The sequence below is a fragment of the Papilio polytes genome, unplaced genomic scaffold (genome assembly GCF_000836215.1).
Source record: "Papilio polytes unplaced genomic scaffold, Ppol_1.0 DF824382.1, whole genome shotgun sequence".
NCBI lineage: Eukaryota > Metazoa > Arthropoda > Insecta > Lepidoptera > Papilionidae > Papilio > Papilio polytes.
The window spans coordinates 204566-226055 of NW_013524822.1; the positions used below are offsets into that span (position 1 = coordinate 204566).

Consider the following 21490-nt stretch of genomic DNA (forward strand, 5'->3'; position numbering starts at 1 on the left):
GAAAATTTTATTGTCAGTCATAAATTTAAACTGTCAAACGTCAGTTATGTCAATAAAAATGCAAAATTGTATAATTCGCAAACAGTTACAAATGTAGAAACAATTCATTAAAAATCTACAGTAACAATTAAAAATAATGTTAAGTAATGAATAACCAATTTCCACCATGACACAGTAAGTAATATTTATAATTTAAGAATAGTAACACAATTATAAAAGGCAAATACAAGAAGAACCGGTGTCTTTCTTGTTTTAGCCTTTACTTCGATATTAGAGATGATCAGTGGCCTCTTATCTACGATGATAAATATAATGTTTCTGTTCTGGGCTTGGAAAAATTACATATATTTGATGCAAAGAAATGGGGTAACATCATACAGGTTGGTTTTTTCCGGCAATACGATATAAACAGTAATTAAAATATTGTTACTTATACATTAGAGTGTTACTTTTTTTAATTTATCCATGTAAGACTGTTTACTAGTAGATAATAGCTTATTAACATTATTATTGAGTATTAAAGATATTGATTACTTTACAGCATTTGCTGCGTGCAAAACTTATAACAAAAGATTGTTTGGTACATCCTAATGAAGCTAAGAAAGAAGACTTACTTGTTGTTCACACTAAGAAGTATCTGCGATCACTTAAGGTATGAGAACTGAGGGGTTTAATTGTTTTTTTTTTCACTCAACATAATCCTATACCCTGGGCTCCTAGACTTTCAAGAGACAGGACCTATCAGGTGTGTCAAAAATGAACACTATGTTCTAAAGTTTGTTCCTTGTGTATTAATTTGTGTAACATGTATCTTCATTTTTACTTCAACCTCAATGAAAAGTGGCTGAAGTTCTTTAGTACAATAGCAATAATTTGCTTAGTCCTTTTATCTATAATCAATGTCTAAGGTAGGCAGAAATCATTGAACAATTATTGTTTATTTCAGTGGAGCCCCAAAGTGGCTGTTATCGCAGAGGTTCCAGTGGTTGCTTGCTTACCAAATATTCTTGTACAATATGCATACTTGAAACCGATGAGGTAAAAATTTTATAGTGTATCTCAATATAGCTTTTTATTATTCTTTTTCTAAATATTGTAATTGGCAGTGACCTCTACAAATGGACAGGTTAGTTTCTGTTTCATTTTTGCCACAAATTGATTGGCCCAACCATATTACAAATTATGAGAACCAACATGGCTTCTGGGCAGAATTATTTTTAATTCAATTTTTCATTATTAGCAAAAACATCATGTTCCCAAATGTTCATATAGACACTCCAATTTTAATATATGTAGAGATAGATATAATATGAAAATAGATAATATCTCTTAAATTGAGAGAACTTATTAATTTTTTTTATTTTCTAAGGTTACAAACCGGTGGTTCAGTATTAGCTGGCAAGTTGGCTTTAGAACGAGGCTGGGCTATCAATGTTGGTGGAGGATTCCATCACTGTAGCTCGGAACGAGGAGGTGGTTTCTGTCCATATGCAGATATAACATTATTGGTCCGCTTTCTTGTCGACAATGAGATGATACAGAATGCAATGATCGTGGATTTAGATGCACATCAGGTATGATTTTTAGGTTCTATTTTCCATATATTTGAAAACACCAGCTTTCGAAATACTGTTCTTCTTATGTTCTACATCTATGCCAAAGTTCGTCAAGATCCGTTAAGCAGTTAAGGCTACAAACTCTTACAAATATCCATCTATATTAACTTTGGCAAATATAATAATAAAAGATTTCGCTCGTGACGTCGTATGTGTGGAACTAAAAAGTAAGTAGCCTTTGTTTTCTTCCAGACTATGTTCCACATCTATGCCAAATATCGATATCAGTTCAGAAGTTTACGCTACAAACTTACATCCATCTAAACCGTCACATCTTACTAATTTGATAAATGCAAAAGTTTAGATGGATGGATGGATGATTGGTAGAGTTTATAGCCTTAAAGGCCAGGAAGAACACATAGGCTACTCACTTTTGTTTTTTTTTAATTCCACGCGGACGAAGTCGCGTGCGAAAGCCAGTTTATAATATTATTAAGAAATAAGATAACAAATGCTTTTCAGGGTAACGGTTACCAGCGTGATTTCCTCGGCGTGCCGGAGGTATACATAATGGATATGTACAATAGACACATATATCCTAAAGATAAGGAGGCGAAACGCGCCATCCGAAGGAAAGTGGAGTTAGACCATCTCGTTGATGATACGGAGTATTTACTTAAGTTGCATAAGTAAGTTTTATCTAGATTTAGGTAAAGTATACAGAATAATAAGTTAAAACATCATCCTATAAGTCTATTCTTTACGATTTTGATAACCAACTTGTTCAAGTTGAATTTTAATACCCTTTTCCTATCCTTTTCTTACAAGAAACGGATGGGAAGAGGGTGTATAAGGAGGGAAAATATCTTCTCTTTCTATGTGTTCCCTCCACCCCATCCCTGATTAAAAATAATCTAAAATAAAAATAACCTTAAACATTACCATGTCTTAGTGGTTTTTAAGACTGAATTCTGAAACAAGATTTAAATATGTAACAGAATTTTAAATGAGGTTATATTCAAACTCTAAATTCCATTTTAAAAAAAAATTCGTACAACATTTTAAGCAATGTTTAAGCGAACTGTATGATTCGTTTCAGTATTCGGCTGGAAATGTTAAAATCTTATTGAATTTGTTTCTTTTTTATTTATCCTCAGACATTTAAAAGCTGCACTTGACGACTTCAAGCCTGATATATTGGTTTACAACGCGGGCACAGATGTATTGGAGTCAGATCCACTCGGACATCTTTGCATTACTGAAGAGGTAAATACATTCAATTCTGATTATTATTTAAACTATTATTGATTACATATCTCTAACTAAATTTAAGTTATCCATCTATACTAATATTATAAAGAGGAAAACTTTGTTTGATTGTAATGAATAGGCTCAAAAACTACTGGGCCGATTTTAAAAATTCTTTCACCGTTAAAAAGGTAATTTATCTGTGAGTAACATAGGCTATATTTTTTCATTTATTTATTATTTTGAAATTTCACGCGGTCGGAATACCGGGTAAAAGCTATTAAATAAATGAAAAAAACAAGCTTTCAATTGCACACGAGGCTAACAATTACCGTTACCATGACAATCTGGTTTTGCTGCTATTTTCATAGTTTATGTCCCTTTCTTGCATAAAATTATTAAATGTTTTTTTACTTTTCAGGGTATAATTCAAAGAGACCAGTTTGTTTTCGAACAATGTAAGAAGCATAATATTCCGATAGTAATGTTGACAAGTGGAGGATATCTTAGAAAGACTGCAAAAATTATTGCAGATTCAATTATCAATTTAGAGAGTAAAGGTCTGATTGAGGGTAGTAAAGTGACTAATTTAGAAGAATGAAATGGCAACATTAATAATTCTACCACTTTAAGTGGATTTTTCGGTATAGCAACATTACAGCGATAGTTTTGATCTCATGGTGCCAAATTGGTATTTATAGCAAATAGAATTTGCGATTATTTATTTATTCTAGTCGTTTATCCATCGTTTGTTTCTTTGCTGATGTTTTATTTTATTAATAAAGTTTTATTTTCTTTTATACTGTGTTTTAATTCGTGAGTATGATTTCTTAAATTGTATATATCAAATTTTTATTATGAGCCACAGTTTGTAAGCAAAGAATGTTTGTTTTATTTTTTTTTAAGATTATATTAAGATAAATAACGAGAAGTTGAATGAAACTGAATTCTATTTTGAGTCAAAAAGCCTTTCATAATTAAATGGCAACCCAGAATTTGTCATTAATTTTGACATTTAACAAGCTATGCCAACTACAAATTAAAAATCAAATTTGACATTTTGAAAACTTCCAAAACCGTTTGGTTTATCTTGTAGTTGTGTTGAATTGAGAATAATATTCATCAGTAGGGGTATTGTTGTACACAACTTCTTTGAAATATTTCTCCTTTTCTTTCTGCTGCATTGCCAATAATTGATTCTCTTCCATCAATTGTTTAGCCATTTCCCTGTAAAAAAATGTACATGGTTGCAACGCTAATTAAAGTGAAATTAATTAACCTCAAATGAAATAATCAAGACACACAAAGACGTTACACTTTGAGGTTATGTATAATACTTTGAAGTACTAACATAAATGCGGAAGTATTGATGGATGTTTGTTAGGGTTTGGAGCCTAGAATGCTGAAAGGATTTAGATTAAATTTGGCACAAATGTTGACTTAGTAAGAAAGAACATATGCTGAGGTCCTTTTTAATTCCGCGCGGATTTCGCGGGCAAATGCTAGTGTACAATACTTTTAGGTTATGATTATTATTTAGAGGTTATATAATACCTTCTTTGTCTCTGATCCAGTATATCCTGACGTGCGACTTCCCGCTGTATAGATTTAGACAAAGCTTGCCACTCCGCCTCCATTTTGTCTGCAGCATCTCTCTTCGCCTGGAATAATATTTCGATTTAATAGGTTATCAAAACAAGATATAAAACACAATTAAGCAATAACAAACCTTATTGGCTGCCATTTGTTCCTTCTGCGCAGCATAGAACTTCTTTAACTCCTCTTGGTTCATGCCTTTGTACATGAAACCGATAGCTCTGGAAGATTTTTTTTATTATAAAATCGAATAAAGTACCGACTAAATCGTAACTTATGTTTAAAACATTTTCAATATTATTTGTTCCAATAAATTGTGTCATTGAATTTCCTGCCCAAAACACATGTAGTAAAAAAAATGTCTCACTTTTGGAGAACAGACAATTTTTGTCTATTTCTATAGGCCATATTTAAGATTATTATTTTAAAATTTTATTATGTTTTGATGTAATTATCACAAAGTGCGATGCTGCGAAAGTTCAACAGCACATTGTTCGAAAGCTTTCAAAGCTCAAAGGTCAAAAGCTCTAGAAACAGAAGCGTTGTTAACTTTAAAGCCCTCTACATCGCTTAACTTCTATATTACGCGCTTACAAAAGCAACTTTAAAATAGTTTCAACATTTACTAATGCAGAAATGTATTGCTATTTTAGTAAGGTCAATAATTATAAGTAATAATTTTTCTGATGTAAAACGTTCTCACAACTTCTCCCATTTGTTCCTTGTACATTTATCAGGAACCACGTTACATAGCAAATGTTTATCGCAATCTATCTATACTATTATAATAAAGCGTAAACACACACTACTTTATGGCGTAGGATGTCAGTAATCACAGCATATTTTTGAATAATTCTTTCTTTAGTAAAAAGCACTACATTTACGACATACTTTAGGCCATATATTTTCACCCCCTTAAACTTAGGGGGTAAATAAATTGAACAAGAATATTCATGTGGGAAAGGGACCATAAGCTACGGGTTGCCAACATCGAGGAAGTAAAATTGCCATCGTCGTCATTTTTGCATTTGAATTTTGATCTTTACAATTGAGAATGTCACATATACGACATAACGTCAAAAATAAAGTTTTTATAATTTCATGCGGATGAAGCCGCATGGGGACAGCTAGTATCTTATATTCACTTAGTAGTAAAAATGCACCTAGTAGTTCATTTTTCATTCTGAAGTTGCATAAGAGTCTCTGTGTGTGTGGTTTTGTAATAAGTTGTTAGTAAAATGACAAAATATCACCTATTCTTTCCGAGGGCGCTCTTAGCGACATCTGGGTTCTCAGTGAGCATGTCAGATGTCAGATTGTTGTACATCTCCGCGGTATTATCCGCCTCCTCTTGTTCCTTCAATATCTGCTTGATTTGCTTACGTTCAGCTGCCTATGATACAAAAAACATCAACATATAAATACATAATAATTTACGAAGTAGTAATGACTCGGAAGTTACACCTTAAAGGATAAATCTAGGTTAGCTGGATTGTGTCAAAAAAAATGTCACAAATAATCACTTTAGAAATAATTGCTGCTAGACTATACACAGGCGCCGTAACTATTAACATTAGAAATGTTAAATCAGCTCTGAGCTGGTTTTAATGTGCAGGTCACATACGTGAATTGTTGAGTTCCAACAACTAAATTGGTAGCTCATAGCTGACCACGATGTAATATAACTATGTGAGTCGCAGCTCAAAACGCAAATCATTACTCTATGCAGTTACAAATTTAACTGAGCTGCGAGTCGATTTATTGATCTGATTCACACATGTGAACCGTAAGCTGATCTACAGCTCATCAATGTTAGTTGAGGTACCCATGTCTAATTTTATATTGATAAAGTGATTTAATTGTAAAGAAATAGTGTTGTTCTTTTACTTACTAAAGCTTCATTATAGCGCAGATTGGCCTGTCCCAGTCGGTATCTACATTCTCGTTCCAGCTGGTCCAATTCACTCGCTCGAGCGTCACGCGATTTTATCGCCATCTATGATTTAGTAAATAAAATTTAAATTACTTAAGGCAATACATATCTGAAAAAATCTATGATTTGAATTGGATTACTAAGTACATATAATTACATAAATTGAAGATTATAAAAACAAAATAAAAAAACAAGTTATGTATCTTTAGACCATATAAAAACTCCATTACATACTTAAAGAAAACGATTGCATTACGCCAAAGGAAGCGGTCGATTTATGATGATTGATTTATTCCAATGAATTGAGGAAACGCAACCGCACAGGGCTTCGTCACAAAAGGAAGGTATCGCTTGAGACAGTAACACCCACAGATTAACCCGGATACTGCTCAAGAACTATTGCATATTAAATAATAAATCTCTCAATAATAAATACTCTAGAATCTTTTCGATCGGAAACAAGACCAAGTCTTTAAAAAACGTAATTGGTATCCTATGTGTTCTTCCAGATTATATTCTACATCTGTGTTAAATTTCGGCGAGATCCGTTTATTTTTTCGTAAGAAAACATCTATGCATATCTTAAACTGGCTGTTGCTCACAACTATCTCCACGTTAAATTGAAAAAAAAAAACAGCTTATGTGATATTGTAGCTTTTTAATGGTTAAAGAATTTGTTTAGTTGGCCCAATAGTTTTTGAATTATTCCAATACATACAAAAATACAAATCTATCCTCTTTATAATTTTAGTATATAGTAAAGTAAGACAGTGTTACCATATATGCTTCCTCCGCTTTCTTCCGTTCCTCTTCAGCGGCCTTCCTCTCCTGCACCTGCTGTTCGAGCCACGCATTCTTCTGTTCTGCCATTATCTTCTTACGTTCCTCATAGTTGAGATCTTCACCTTCAAACCTAGAATTATAGACAATTTCAATTTTCATGTGAAAAATATCAATTTCAAATTCAATTTCACTAGCGTCGATGGAAGAAGGTAGATTAATTTGTCGTTAAAAATTTAAGTTAACTATGATTGTGGGAATTTACAAAACCAGTGTTGCCAGTATCAGTAGAAAGGAATATTTTAATTTGTATCTGTTTTGATAAAATAGAACTCTTACTTCTGTGCACTGGACAAGCCGACGGGGTTGTCATCAGAGGCTCGCGGAGGCAGCTGCTTCTTCAATACTTCAGGATCGTTCAAGTCATATTCCCGGCGATCCTCAGGTCTTTGGTATCTATATCTGTATTCATTAATCTCCAAGCCGATACGACGACGCTCCTGAATAATACATTGTTATTACAAACCGCAAATCCGTCAATCCAGTTACTATTTAGCTTTAGTTTTCAACGACATAATCATCTCTCCTATCTTACTCTACTCCCGTAGGGGTTCATCGGGTTTTCATCCTTCAAATAACTCTATCATCTGTCATCTCAGTCTCTCCCTTTTTGATTCACCTTTCACGTAATCAATCCATCCCTTTCTAGATCTACCTTTACCGGTGAACCCCTCAACACGTAGGTATATGGAGATATAGCGCCGATCTTAGGTTGGAAAATTGAACATAATTGAAGGCAATATAAACCACTTTTGTATTACCTTGCCTACTTTGCTGACGTGTAGAGACAGTTACGAATAAATTAATATTTAAAAGGTAAAACGTTTTAATCTGTTTCAAATACTTTTGCAGTTATATCAATTTTGTCTGAATCTCGTCTAGATATTGTATTCAAATGTAAATATTTGTCTTTACTTAAAAAAAAAACTTTAGTAATAAGGTCCAGTAGGAATTATGCTGTTGAAGAAGTTAATGCTGCATACCTCTCGTTCTCTTGCTTCTAGAACGACAGCGAGGTTGCTGTCCTTAATCATCTGCTGTGCAAACGCGAGGTTCTTCCTTTCTTGCTCATCTCTTTCCGCTCTCTTCTCCTCGACCTGACGCTCCAGGAAACGGACATCGATCTTTAAACAAAATTTTTATTTGCAATATTATAATAGTGTAATAAAAAACTAATTTGTAAGAAAATTGTAAGAAAACTTAAGGTGACACTTATGAAATATTTTTGGAATCTAGCTTTTGACTCTCTTTCATGATATTAAGAAAACAAATTATTCCTTAACTTGTGTAGTTAGCATAATTTAGTCTAAAAATTAAAAATGTTAAACAGCGTCAGTAAAAGAAAATAAGGAAGTGGGTACTTACGCCAATTTTCCTGTTTCTGGCATTAAAAATTCTAGATCTTCTTTCAAGCTCGCATTGGCGTCGCCGTTCTCTATTCTGAGCTTCTTTTCTATCTCGATCGTTAGCTATCTGTAGCTTCATCATCTTGATAAATTACTTTCGAAAAACACCGAAGGAATAAGAAATAAAATATTATAGAACAAACAACGACCGTTGCCAGAGCAACAATATGTCTATGTTGTCATATCTTTCATTTAAAAAATAACTATTATAATTCCATACTGTTTCGTGTCTTGAACGTAGAATAGTATTTTTTTTAAACGGTAAGTAAATCATCGAATAGGAAAAATACGTTATCTAGTTAATTGTCAGAGAAAGCTGATTGTACAGAAAAAAATAATACCATAAAGAAAATTTCCTGGTAGAGTAAAATGTATTGTATGTAAGTATTTTGTTATTATTCACCATTTTAGTCATTCAACATAAAAAAAAAATATTCACAAATTGTAAAAATATTTAATAATTTCTACCAAAATGGTACGAAAGCGTATCATATGGCAACACCGTAGAATGCGGTAATGTGCGCCTACTACGGCGATTCCACTGAGTGAGCGTTCACGAAGCGTAACCTCGCGCGCTTCACTTGTATCGCGAGTTGACCTTGTGACGACGCGTTCTACGTTCGCGTGAGCCCGCGTAAAAAAATAACCAAAACAATTCCTTTAACTTTTATATTTTATCCTGCAATTCGCAAATAATACAACAAAAAAGTGTTTGCTGCATTAGTGAGATTTATTCGCGATTATTTCTTTTGTGATGTGATATGTAATATGACTAGTGTTTTAAAAAAATCAAGAGGTACAAAAGGTAAATCGGAATCCATGCAAGAAGATTTGCCTTCGAGATGGGGGAATGTGTCCCGTGGCCACAGGTCCGAGGACGTCGGGAAGCTGATCAGATACATCGATGACAACATAATTGGCAAAGGAAATTCATTCTGCGGACCCTTCGGTCGTAGAAAAGGTAAATATTATTTTCTCTTACTGTGAAAATTGTTATTAGAAAATAGAAAACATGTTTTAAAAATTCAACATTGTTTCAACGTTGTTAATAAATTAAAAATATATTCTGGCAATCTCGAAATATTTACAAATGCTAATTTTATAAATTACTACTCGCAGTTCCGTGAACTTAATAAATGTTTTTAAAAATAAACGCTCGTACATTTAATTTAAAAATAATTACGTAGTTTTTATCACTTATTTTTCATTTAGAACGGATATTTGTAATCTTATGTAAAGAAAATTAAAACGGAAAAAAAAGAATACAGATTAAAATAAAAAAACGAGTGACATTAAATAAATTAATGTTATTAAATGAATAATTTTAGAATTCCCAATTTCGGCAGTCTTCAAACTGAGTTTTATGAGTCACTGACCTTGAAGGAAATTTGCGTTAGGCGGAAGAATTCCACTATCCATCTAGTTTACTAGATGCTTATAAGACGTAATAATTTTCCTATAATTATAATAATATAATTGCATATAAGAATTTTATCTTATTCTCTATCTATCGAAATACGCACAAATCTCCAATGACAATATGAATCTTAAAATAAATGACCCTCCTTAAGATTTAAAAACGATAGTGCGTGTTTCTTCCATAAATTGATTGTAAAAATGTTGCCTACATCTATGGGGTAGAAATAGACGATGCGTTGGTTAACCAGACATCCCTAAACTCTTAAATATAACCGTGTTGTTTGTAAAACATTTGGTGATGCACAATTGTGAGGAAAATACTTTGAAGGGAGACTTTGTGTTACTAGCTTTCGCCCGCGACTCCTTCCGCGTGGTATTGTAAAAAATAAAACTAAGTTAAGTGTTCTTCCAGACTACATCTATGCCGAATTACATCGAGATTCGTTAAGCCGTTTAGGCTACAAACTCTAACAAACATCCATCCAAAGTTTCTCATCATACTTCATATTTCATACTAATATTATAAATGCGAAAGTTTAGATGGATGGATGTTTGTTAGAGTTTGTAGCCTAAACGGCTGAACGGATTTCGATGAAATTTGATATAGATGTAGAGGATAGTCTGAAAGAACATATAGGCTACTTACTTTTGTTTTTTTTTATTCCACGCGAACGGAGTCGCGGGTGACAGCTAGTTTATAATATTAGTAAGATTGTATAAGATGTTATCGTTGCTATTATTGATGTATTACTTCCGTTCTATTAGCATGTGTGAATTACGTGTATGTTATCGCACGAAAACAAGCGTATTGTTCACAAAACAAAATTGTTGAAAATAATCAATTCTAAATAATTTGTTCGTGTTGTTTTTGTAAACATTGTGACCAATGACCTGCTTAAATAACATTTGATGTTTTGTTATAAAATGGTTTCGAAATAGTATGTTTGTTGCGTTAGGCTTTCTAAAAAAAAGTTTTCGTTTTAGTGGTTTATATTATGGAATAATTTAGAAGAACATAATCATACTAATCATACTTCATACTAATATTATAAATGCGAAAGTTTAGATGGATGGTTGTTTGTTTGATAGAGTTTGTAGCCTAAACGGCTGAATGGATTTCGATGAAATTTGGCATAGACGCAGAGGATAGTCTGGAAGAACACATAGGCCACTCTCTTTTGTTTTTATTTGTTTAAATTCCACGCGGACGGAGTCGCGGGCGAAAGCTAGTTTATCTATAAATTGAAGTATAAGAAATAATCTACTAGGAAGTTTTTTAACCCTAAAGTTAATATTTTCATATGTTATCACGCATCGCCTGACCGTGCTATTTGTCAAGTGTATTTGTAGAGCAATGCGAAGCGAAAATAGACACTGTTCACACAAGGGTAGAACAGTGTCATACAGCAGAGCACTACAGCCCAAAACTGTAAAAAGCAACACATGACAAAAAAATTTAATCATATTAATATTATAAATGCGAAAGTTTAGATGGATGGATGGATGTTTGTTAGTTTGTAGCCTAAACGAATGAACGGATTTCGATGAAACTTGGTATGGATGTAGAGGATAGTCTGGAAGAACACATAGGCTACTTACTTTTGTTTTTTTTTTAATTCCACGCAGACAGGGTCAGGGGCGAAAGCTAGTTATTTACTAACTGAAGAGATAAATATGCATGGACTTTTAACTTTACAGAAAGAAGCTGAAATTTACTTTTTACTCTGTTCTGTTTCAGTCGTAAGTACTACGTCATACCGTACTGTTGTGTGAAACTAGCATAATTTACTATATAGTGTAGTGCCGGCTTTGTCCTTGAAATCGATTTGGCATAATCGATTACGATGTATAGAAAAAATATACCGCGCACATTGTTTTATTAATCGATTGTATTTGTTAAAGCAATTGGATATAAATAGGTAAAACAATATATTTAGATAAGTTAAATCTTTTAGGCTTTAATTTAGACATGATGTCCTAATCCTATTTGTGATAGCGAATATTTTCTAGTCTCTGAAATGCAGGTTCAGGTGCGTTTTTGCGGAGATCCCGGAACCCCATTCGCACTCGAGCTTGGGTACAAAGGTTTTAAGGGGTCAAACCCCACATCACACTGTCTTCCCACCGAAAGGCAGGGTTTCTCTTAAAGATAGCAACCCGATAGCAATCAAGAGTATGTTCGTGAGTGTTGATAATACCCGTGTTTTTTTACATTTCAATTAGAATCGGAATAAATAGAAAGGCAATAAAAATATTTGCACTGTAGTTAGACTTCAATATAATAACTGTAAACATTTTTTCATCATCCAACGGAAAAATTCCATGCTATGAACCTGTATACCGTTACATTACAATTTTTTCGTTTAAAATTTCTTCGAGGAAAGTATGGGTGAAAGGCAGTATGCGACCACAAAAACTTAAAACAAGTTCCGAAGGACGCCCGGGGGCGGCAAAAAGTGGCCGGAGCACGAATCTTTTGTGCTTTTTGACTTTTTTCCTCTTGTATTTAAATTTGTGCTTTATTGTTGTATACTTGTATGGTAAAAGAGCGTCTGTGGTTCAGTGGTTCAAGCACATGACTTGTGAGCAGTTCTTGGGTACGAATCCCGCCACGTACCAATGTTATTTTCGAATTTCATATGAACATAATTTACCCGATGTTCTTACGGTGAAGGAAGACATCGTGTTGCAACGCACATATCGGCATTTAAAACATGAAGATTGAACATATAGTCCTCAGCTCATATACGTCCATACCGAGAGGTTTAAGGCAACTCTATGTGAGGGGGTGACTAGGTTTACCACGTTGCCCCAGTTTACACAAATCTTTTGTAGAAATGTGCAATCACCAATGTTTATCTCAAGAGCGGACGCACATCTTTGACTAAACTATAGCTCAACTGTTATGCGATTGTCGATTGTTTCGCAGCCCATTCAACTATTTAAATGCAAAAGTAAAAATCGAGTAGTGTGCGCACCTTCATATAATAATAGAAATCAAAGTGCGAGTAAACTGTTGTAGTTTATTTAAAGGTGTGCGCGCTCTAAGAACGTCGAATTTATGCCTTTTGAATAAATTAACAGTGGTAGAGCCTGCTTTAACATCTTCGCACTGTAGGGCCGGCTCGCCCGGTGTAATACCACGACTACACAGAAAACAGACGTGAAGTGGAAGTAATTGCGCGTTTTGTCTGATGAGTGTGGTGGCGGAGGCCTAATTTTAGTCCCTTTCCCTATTCATACTTTTCTTTAGAGGAGAGGATGGAAAGGAAAAGTGGATTTGACGGTGGAGGAGAGCCATAGGAAGAGGAATAGTCCTGTTTATGTGCGTCTCATCCTTCATCAATCTAGGGTAGGTAACGCATCTGTAATTGGGGATGTTTATGGGTAGCGGTCGCTTTCCATTTCGGTGGATTCTGGTGGCCGCTTGCTCTTTTGCCTTATGTTATACAAAAAAAATAACTTAAGAATCCGTAATCCATATTTATACCACAATCAGAAAGTTTTGTCCAAGGGTAAATAATATGAATATTTTAAAGTGCAAAGTTTATCCTGATAATGTTGAGTACGTTTCCTGTTATGTAACTACAAGTTTATTAACAATACAAACGTGTTAACTAACGAGGTAACCTCGTAGGAAGTGCGGTGTCCCATTACAATACAAACACGCTCATGTATTAATGCATTTGAGTTGAGGATATGAAGGAATTGCGTCGCAAATACTTGGATTGTTCAGTAAAATGGAAGATTAGCATACAAAACAACCCTTTGTATGAGTCTGACCTTGTGTCGACCTATTTACTCAAGGATGTTTTATTAGTTACTGCACTTTTCCCTTTTTATATGTGCCAGTAGAACATTTCTATATGCTTCTTCTTTTCTTTATATGTATTACTGTTTCGCATGCTATTGAGTAATTAAGAATGAATTTTATTCTCACACTTATCTCATCCTACCTAATGTTTTATTAAATAACTAGCTGTTCCCGTGCGGCTTCATTCGCATGAAATTATAAAAACTTTATTTTGTTGTTTACATTTGTCAAATGTCAAAATGACATGACATGATGACAAACCATTGCAATCTTACTTCCATCAAGGAAGTAAGATTGCAATGGTTTGTCAGCAACTTATGATCTCTTTCCCACATTAGGGTTTTTATCCAATTTATTTACTCCAAGTTTAATAGCGTGAAAATATATAGACTAAAGCGCGACGTAAATGTAGGGCTTTTTATTTAAGTAAGAATTATTCAAAAATATGCTGTAATTGCACATCTTAGGCAACAAAGAAGTGTGTGTTTACGCTTTATTATAATAGTATAGATATAGACAAGTATAGTTAATAACAGACAGTTGTATAATAGTTGTATAATAGTAATTAAAATTATCATATGTGAATAACAATAGACGCACTTAACTAGTACTTATCGCTGACTCATAGAAGCATGTTCTAGAACAAATAGTCAATGAATCTGTCGCTTTGCGGAACAGCGGACCAATTACTGAAGCACTAGATAGCGTTTTATTGTAACAATATTTATTATTCCATTCAAATGACATTTAAAACGTTTTGATTGAGATAAAAATAGCAACAACTAATTGTATAAAAGTTGGTCATAATTATACATACATTAGCTTTCGCCCGCGACTCCGTCCGCGTGGAATTAAAAAAAAGAAAGTGAGTAGCCTATGTGTTCTTCCAGACTATCCTCTACGTCCATCCATCCATCTAAACTTTCATATTTTCGAGTATAATATTAGTAAGAAGTACGATAAGGTAGAGTTTCAAATAAAACACTTATAGACCGAACATTCGAAAGAATATACTAAATACGGTATAATAATAGTTTTCAATATAAAAGTGCATGTCTAACTAAACTCGTTATCTATAGCAAGTCTTGAGTTAAAAGTTATGTTCGCGTCGACCCATGTCTTACAGTTGGAACGAGAATAGAATGATAGAAGTTGTCATCGCTTTCTTTGAACAACAGTGAACCTAATTTGATGATCTTGGCATCTGAACATTGATAATTCGAAGCCGGTGCTCTACATCTGGCGCCAAAAATTCCCTGCGTCATATCGGTATGACACGTGTCCAAATACTACACGGAGGAACATGTTCTTATAAGACTTATGTGCAATGTTACAGTACTGTATACATCTTTAACCTGTTATAACCTCTCGTACCCTATCCGATGACGTCACTCGTCAAACGTTCCAAATGGGAATGTCATGTGCACTGAGCGACGGCAGCGGTTAAAATGATAGGTTAAGGTTAAATGTTTGCAAATGATTTATCGCCGCGCCAATTATCTATGTTTGACTAAACTGTTTTAAATTAGGTCATCGATAAATATAGCAAGTCGTAATAATAACAACAGGTTTAAATAAATATACCGACCATTGCTTCTTAATTATTTTTAGTAACTACATCATCAACTTGCCCTTATCCCTACGGAGGGTCGGCATAGTATTTGCTGCTCTTTCATTTCTAACAGCCGTCACATCTGATTCCACTCCCTTTTTCACACAGTCCATCTATACTTTCTTCTGTCTTCCTCTACCTTTGTAGCCATCCATTCAATTGACACTTTCTGGTTTATATCCCCATCGTCTCGTCGCATATGTCCATACCACGCTACCCTTTTGCTTCTTAATTTCCTAACCACTGGCGCTACTTTCAAACTTCCTCTGATATACATACACATTATTAACTATATTAACGAACCAGCTGTTCCCGTACGGCTTCACTTGCATGAAATTATGAAAATTTATTTCATTGTTTACATATGTCAAATTCCAATTGTCAAAATGACATGGCACGATGATAAAGCATTGCAATCTTACTTCCTTGATGTTGGCAGTTTGTGGCTTTTGGTCCCTTTTCCACATTAGGTTTTTTTATCCAATCTATTTACCCTCTAAGTCTAATAGCGCAAAAATTACAGCCTAAACGTGACGTAAGTGAAGGGATATTTATTAAAGAAATAATTAGAAAAATATGCTGTGATTGCTGACATCTTACACCACAAAGTAGTATGTGTTTACGCTTTATTGTAATAGTATAGATATCATATAGATTAGTTTTAGCAAATCTCTAAATGAAAGTCAGCTGTTAAATGTTTTGTTATGATAAATAAGATTATTCTGTATCTAAATGATTTGTTATAATTTATGTAAAAATCGCTGTGTACGTGACAGGACAAACCTCGGCAGCATTGAGAGTTGTTAATTTGCTATTCATATATAACTAATACATGTAACACGTTTACACAGCTTTGTTTTATACCTTGTTAATAACGTTGGCTCGTGTTCTGTATCTGTATACTGCTGTTTGAAATGCCGTTTGCTTAACATCGTCTTCATTGTTAATTAAGAATTACATATCAAAGCCGTACTCTTCTACTATTTTTCTTATTTATTATATGCTTTTGCCCGCGACTCCGTCGGCGTGGAGTAAAAAAAACAATAGTGAGTATGTGCCTATGTGTTCTTCCATACTATGTTTATATCTATGCCACATTTTATCGAGATTCGTTCAGCAGTTTAGGCTACAAACTCTAACGAACATCCATCCATCCATCTAAACTTTTGCATTTATAATTTTAGTAAGATAAGATGACCTAAATTGACAAATGACCTTGACCCTACTATGGATTATGGTCAAGGTTATTAAACATTGATTCGATAATCTTTTACGATAGAACCTTCACTATTCAAGAAATTAGCTTTACAACGAAGAGCATGTTAAATTTTGATGACTGTTTTTTTTAATAAATATAATTATATACTCTTATCTGTACTAATATAATGAAGAGAAAAGATTTGTATTTATGTATTGAAATAACTCAAAAACTACGGGGCAGATTTTAAACATTCTTTCACCATTAGAAAGGTAATTTCTCTGTGAGTAATAAATGCTATATTTTATAATATTTTTCGGTCGAAGTCGCGAGCAACAGCTAGTATAATGTAAAATAGCATTTTTATAATAGCTTGTCGGTTGTCTGCTTTAAGTCGTCTGTAAATGGCAATGTAGGTGAATAAGCCAAGTCAGTACGTTCTTGCTCGTTAAACTTTCAAATTTTGGCTCATTGCCTGTGCTATAAAGTTACCAGTGGGAAGTTATTGTTTCGATTTCCTGGATTAGAAACAATAGCGCGTTTGGCAACATTCCTCCTGCGTATCAATTGTGTACAAGTTACCTTGGTCCGGGTTATATTAATTGGATTTCGTACATTGAAATATACGAATACTAGTGAATTATAAAAATATAGTAACTACAACTAACTGTGTAACTATAATAGTTACTTTATTATACAAATAATATTATATTGTGGTATAATCTAGAAAAAAAAAAACACCTTTACTCATTTCTCGTTTGATTTGCCCAATTATATATTCCTCGTTGTAAAACCTTCTGTTTCTTTTTTAAACTTAAATTACAAGAATAACTTTTTTTAAATATTTTCTAACAGTTACACTCTGAGTGTGGCAACTAAAAGAGTGTAGCTATATAGCGTTTCTGAGTCCGATAACTATAGTAAAGCGACATTCAACTATGTAACAGCGTCTTATAGGGTTATGGTAAAACTTCAAATTCTTTTAACGAGTAGTACGAAGTGATGTATTTAAGATTACGTTTCAGTATTTGGTCGTTAGTCTCGTAAATGGTACAAAGTTCAGAGATGTCATTTTGCGATAGTAGCAACAATAAAATAGCGTGTGCGTTATCTGCCGACCTTACAACCGCCAAGGCGACTTGCTGACATGGTAACAAGTAAAACAGAATCAAGTCTATCGAAATTCAAGGATAAATCAGACTTTCTGAACACAATAATCAACATAATAAGTATCTTTTGCTGGGTTTCTGAAGTTACCATTTCACCATTATCTATTCATTAGGTTGACTTAAGTTTTAATGGAGTAAAGTACATAGTTCGAAAACGAATTTCAAGAAGTTATCGAATTAAACACTAACGAATGGTTAAATGTAGCTGGGAAACCATTTATGTAACATTTAACTGTCGACACATTTGTATATAGCCCTATACCCGGTTCACACTTGGCCAGTACAGTTTGGTAAGACATTGTATGGACTAACTTGCGCCAGTTGGCGTTCACAATGTCCCAGTTGATTGACAGTCCAGTTATTGAGCTATACTGACCAATTGTACTGGCCAAGTGTGAACCGCACATAAAATTATAACAGTCCTGGATGTTTATTTGTTAGACTTTATAGCCTAAACTGAAAACGGATCAAATTTGGCATACATGTAGAGGATAGTGAACAAGAACAATAGGCTTACACTTTTGTTTTTAATTCTACGCGAACGGAATCGCGGGCAAAAGCTAGTGAAAACATAAAATATTACTCACAGATAAATTACCTTTCTAACGATGAAAGAATTATTAAAATCGGCCCAGTAGTTTTTGTGTTATTTCAATACATGCAAATTTACAAATCTTTCCTCTTTGTAATATTAGTATAAATCGTCTACAAAAGTCATCGATTACACAAATGTATATACATTATGTATAGAAAACTATTCAACGTAGACACAGACAATAAAGCCTTAAGTTTATTTTGATATCTAAAATCATATCTGAAGTAGTTGAATTGTCAATCCATTTGTTAACCAAAAACTTCGCTACAATGCGTTGTTGCGTAAGTCTTCGTTTATTTTTGGATGTTATTCAATTAATGTTTCTTATCGGGAATGCTCAGTTGATCAATGACTCTCTGACATAAAGATAAAATTTGTTTACTTTTATAATACTTTACTATCTTAAATACGTCTTATGTCTTTGACTAAAAACGTTGTATATCTCATCTACTAGTGAAACGAAGGAAACACAGTTTAGTATATTTTGTTACGTTCTTAAACCAGGTGATCGATTTATTAAGTGATTTTGTTCTCAACTTAATATCCGAGTTTTATTATGTTTTTCTTTGCAGGTAAATAAAATGCATCTTAAATAGTTCTCTAATTGGTAAGGTGATATTTGATATTATTTAATTTACTTGTAATCTTGAGAATTTAGAAAAGACAATGTTAGTTTTATAACCCATGTGCTATGACAAGTCAGTCTGTGTTTTTGGTCCGAACACGAGCAATTTTCATAAAAAAGCTGTCCACAAGGCGTTGCCAAGTGTGTGACGTCATAGTACAAAACAGTTTTTATGGATTCCAATTGCTTACTTTGGAGCCCACTTATGCATGAGCTAGTTTTAATAGATCGTTTCTGTTTGCTTTTTAATAAAATATCTAGATTTCTTTAGTATTTTAATAGCGTTTTAGAAGCAACGCAGGTTAACTGCCAATGACCTTGACTGTGGCATAAAATGTTTTCCACACAACTCATGTTAAGAGCGAGCGCACACTTTTGACTAAACTATCGCACAACTGGTGTGCGATTGTCGATTATTTCGCAGCCCATTCAACTGTTTATTTGCACAACTAAATATCGAGTATGGCGGAACCTGCTTGTAAGCTCATAGGAATCAAAGCGCGACTAAACAGTTGTGCGATAGTTTCGTCAAAGGTGCCCGCTCTTAATGTATTCCACATGTATTCAGTAATTGCTGTCGCTAACGTCTCTATTGAGATGTTAATTGATGTTCATTTGTTTTCATTATTTTTCATTATTCGTAATAGTTTTGGTTGAAGACTGCACGTGAAATGTCTTGATTTATTTATAGAGGATTTATTATGGTTGAGAAACATTTTTTGTGTCAAATAATGCATGAACACAATTATTGTTATGTCTATCTAATAAAAGCCGGGTCAGTAATACAGATTTATTTATCAAAAAATAATGTTCATAGTGTGTAAAGTAATGAAATAGTTATATCCGTACTTTTCTAGTGTTTTTTGACGGATTTAGAGGCGGTTGCCAAGCTACGATTGCCCATTCAATAGTATTTTTGGTTCAATACCTACATGAAATGTGTTTCCGAAGTATATAATTTGAGTTTTAATCTGTTGAAACAACATAACACAAATCGCTCGGTAATTATTAAATGAATAAAAACTTCAGTATCCCAGCACTAGGTGAATAAACGCGAACATTCTTTGAAACTCGTAGTACACAACGCAAGTAGCATTTTATGTCAGCCACACGAACTTGTATAAAAAATTGAAAATAATAAGAGCACTTTGATGGAGCCAGTCAAAGGCCGTAATATCGCATATAGAATGCACGTACCAGGAAAGTCGATAGTGTTTGTGACACGGCACGAAGCGATCGCGAAAACAGCCATATATATGACTCAATGCCGACTGAAGTGAGTAGGGATGTTCTAATTATCATTTTAATATTTATTTAACAGTTGCCACCCCTAACTTGTATAGGCTTCGAGCCCCTCGGTGGAAGCATATAATGGACAACAAGACTTTGTACAACTATCTTATTAATAGTACTAAAATTTCAAGTAATTTTAGTCGTAAGTTAACTTGTACAAGTGAAATCGGACGCAGTTTAGTTTGTTCTAAATCGTCTGGCTTTAAAACTTATTATGCTACGGTATAACGTTATTTAGTTATAAGTAAATGTAAAATGTATTATGATTTTTTTAAGACAAACGGCTGAGTACTGAAACGAATCTTAAGCTTCGTAAGTGCCACTTATAATCTGATATATGTCAAAAATCAATAAACTTTGGGAGTTTAAGCGTGGCTTTACTAGTTAAGACTCTGATACGTATCGTATCGTTTCGCTATCCGGTCGTAAGTAAAAATAGCACTATTTAATTTTACTTTATCGATAGCAATGTCGATAACAATCGACTGTTAGACATCACTAGTACTGCATCAATGCTGTTTGAGCGCATTTGAAATGTACGTAAGTTTTTCTGAGGTCAAACTATAATGAGGAACTACAGTCACTCCAGTTTATGTGACCCTGTTAGCTGCATAAGCTAAGAGTGTTTTAATTAACTGCACAAATTATAAGTACTTTAATCGAATTTAAGTGGATTCTTTGAACCTTAAGTAAAGAATACAGTACTGTATTAGTTCAAGTATTTTTTTCAGTACAAATATTATATTAATAAAAAAAAAACAAAGTTGTCAGTTCGTAATGCGTAATTACCCGTAACTCATGCGGTTTATTAAATAAGGATGTTGTGAAAATATTAAAACAAAACATTTTATTGGCACCAATTTTATAATTATTGTTAACCGAGATAAAGAGGACTTTACACTTAAAATAAATAAACAATTCTATTGAAATTGATTCAGGTCGAACAATCCAGCTTGTTCACGTTATTATCTAAGGTCCTTAAAAGTGTGTGTGATAGACCCTTATAAAGTGGACAGATTTAATATAATATCAGAAAAAACAAAAATTAAGTACAAACATATGATTTTTGCCTGTCTGTCTGTTCACAAGACAGCGTTTGTTAAAGATAATCTCCGAAACGGCTGGGCAGATTTTGACGGGGGAAGGTAACTAATATGTCCCGCAATATTGTAGGCTTTTAAACGTA

General features: G+C 33.6%; 3 protein-coding genes across 3 annotated transcripts in view; 2 read left to right on the plus strand and 1 right to left on the minus strand.

Annotated features, from left to right (window-relative positions):
• The first annotated feature begins 52 nt into the window (after positions 1 to 52).
• On the plus strand, positions 53 to 3604 carry LOC106111220 (histone deacetylase 11). The gene is made up of 8 exons (XM_013293241.1): positions 53 to 174; positions 257 to 380; positions 542 to 652; positions 947 to 1038; positions 1370 to 1574; positions 2079 to 2245; positions 2714 to 2822; positions 3226 to 3604. Exons 1-8 carry the CDS (start codon positions 167 to 169, stop codon positions 3403 to 3405), a joined length of 996 nt encoding a protein of 331 aa, XP_013148695.1. The 5' UTR covers positions 53 to 166; the 3' UTR covers positions 3406 to 3604.
• A 132-nt stretch (positions 3605 to 3736) lies between these two features.
• On the minus strand, positions 3737 to 8661 carry LOC106111306 (RIB43A-like with coiled-coils protein 2). The gene is made up of 9 exons (XM_013293334.1): positions 8539 to 8661; positions 8157 to 8297; positions 7453 to 7613; positions 7111 to 7246; positions 6292 to 6396; positions 5654 to 5793; positions 4534 to 4621; positions 4359 to 4465; positions 3737 to 4031 (listed from the first exon to the last, which is right to left on the minus strand). The coding sequence occupies exons 1-9, from the start codon at positions 8659 to 8661 to the stop codon at positions 3890 to 3892; spliced, it is 1143 nt and encodes a 380-aa protein (XP_013148788.1). The 3' UTR covers positions 3737 to 3889.
• Positions 8662 to 9135: 474 nt separating this feature from the next.
• Positions 9136 to 21490, plus strand: part of LOC106111068 — a 71133-nt gene continuing 58778 nt past the window's right edge. Inside the window, exon 1 of the mRNA XM_013293040.1 lies at positions 9136 to 9540. Within this exon, the coding sequence (XP_013148494.1) occupies positions 9348 to 9540 (193 nt within the window). The 5' untranslated portion in view covers positions 9136 to 9347. The remainder of the gene's footprint in view (positions 9541 to 21490) is intronic.

Bases quoted from the DNA above. Each gene is read 5' to 3' on its own strand.
- LOC106111220 (XM_013293241.1), top strand. The intron at 381-541 runs GTTGGTTTTTTC...ATTACTTTACAG, and splicing joins AATGGGGTAACATCATACAG to CATTTGCTGCGTGCAAAACT. The intron at 2,823-3,225 runs GTAAATACATTC...TTTACTTTTCAG, and splicing joins ATCTTTGCATTACTGAAGAG to GGTATAATTCAAAGAGACCA.
- LOC106111306 (XM_013293334.1), bottom strand. From the start codon at position 8,661: ATGATGAAGCTACAGATAGCTAACGATCGAGATAGAAAAGAAGCTCAG. The intron at 7,614-8,156 runs GTATGCAGCATT...TGTATTATTCAG, and splicing joins TAGAAGCAAGAGAACGAGAG to GAGCGTCGTCGTATCGGCTT. The intron at 4,622-5,653 runs GTGATATTTTGT...AAAATCTTCCAG, and splicing joins AGCGCCCTCGGAAAGAATAG to AGCTATCGGTTTCATGTACA.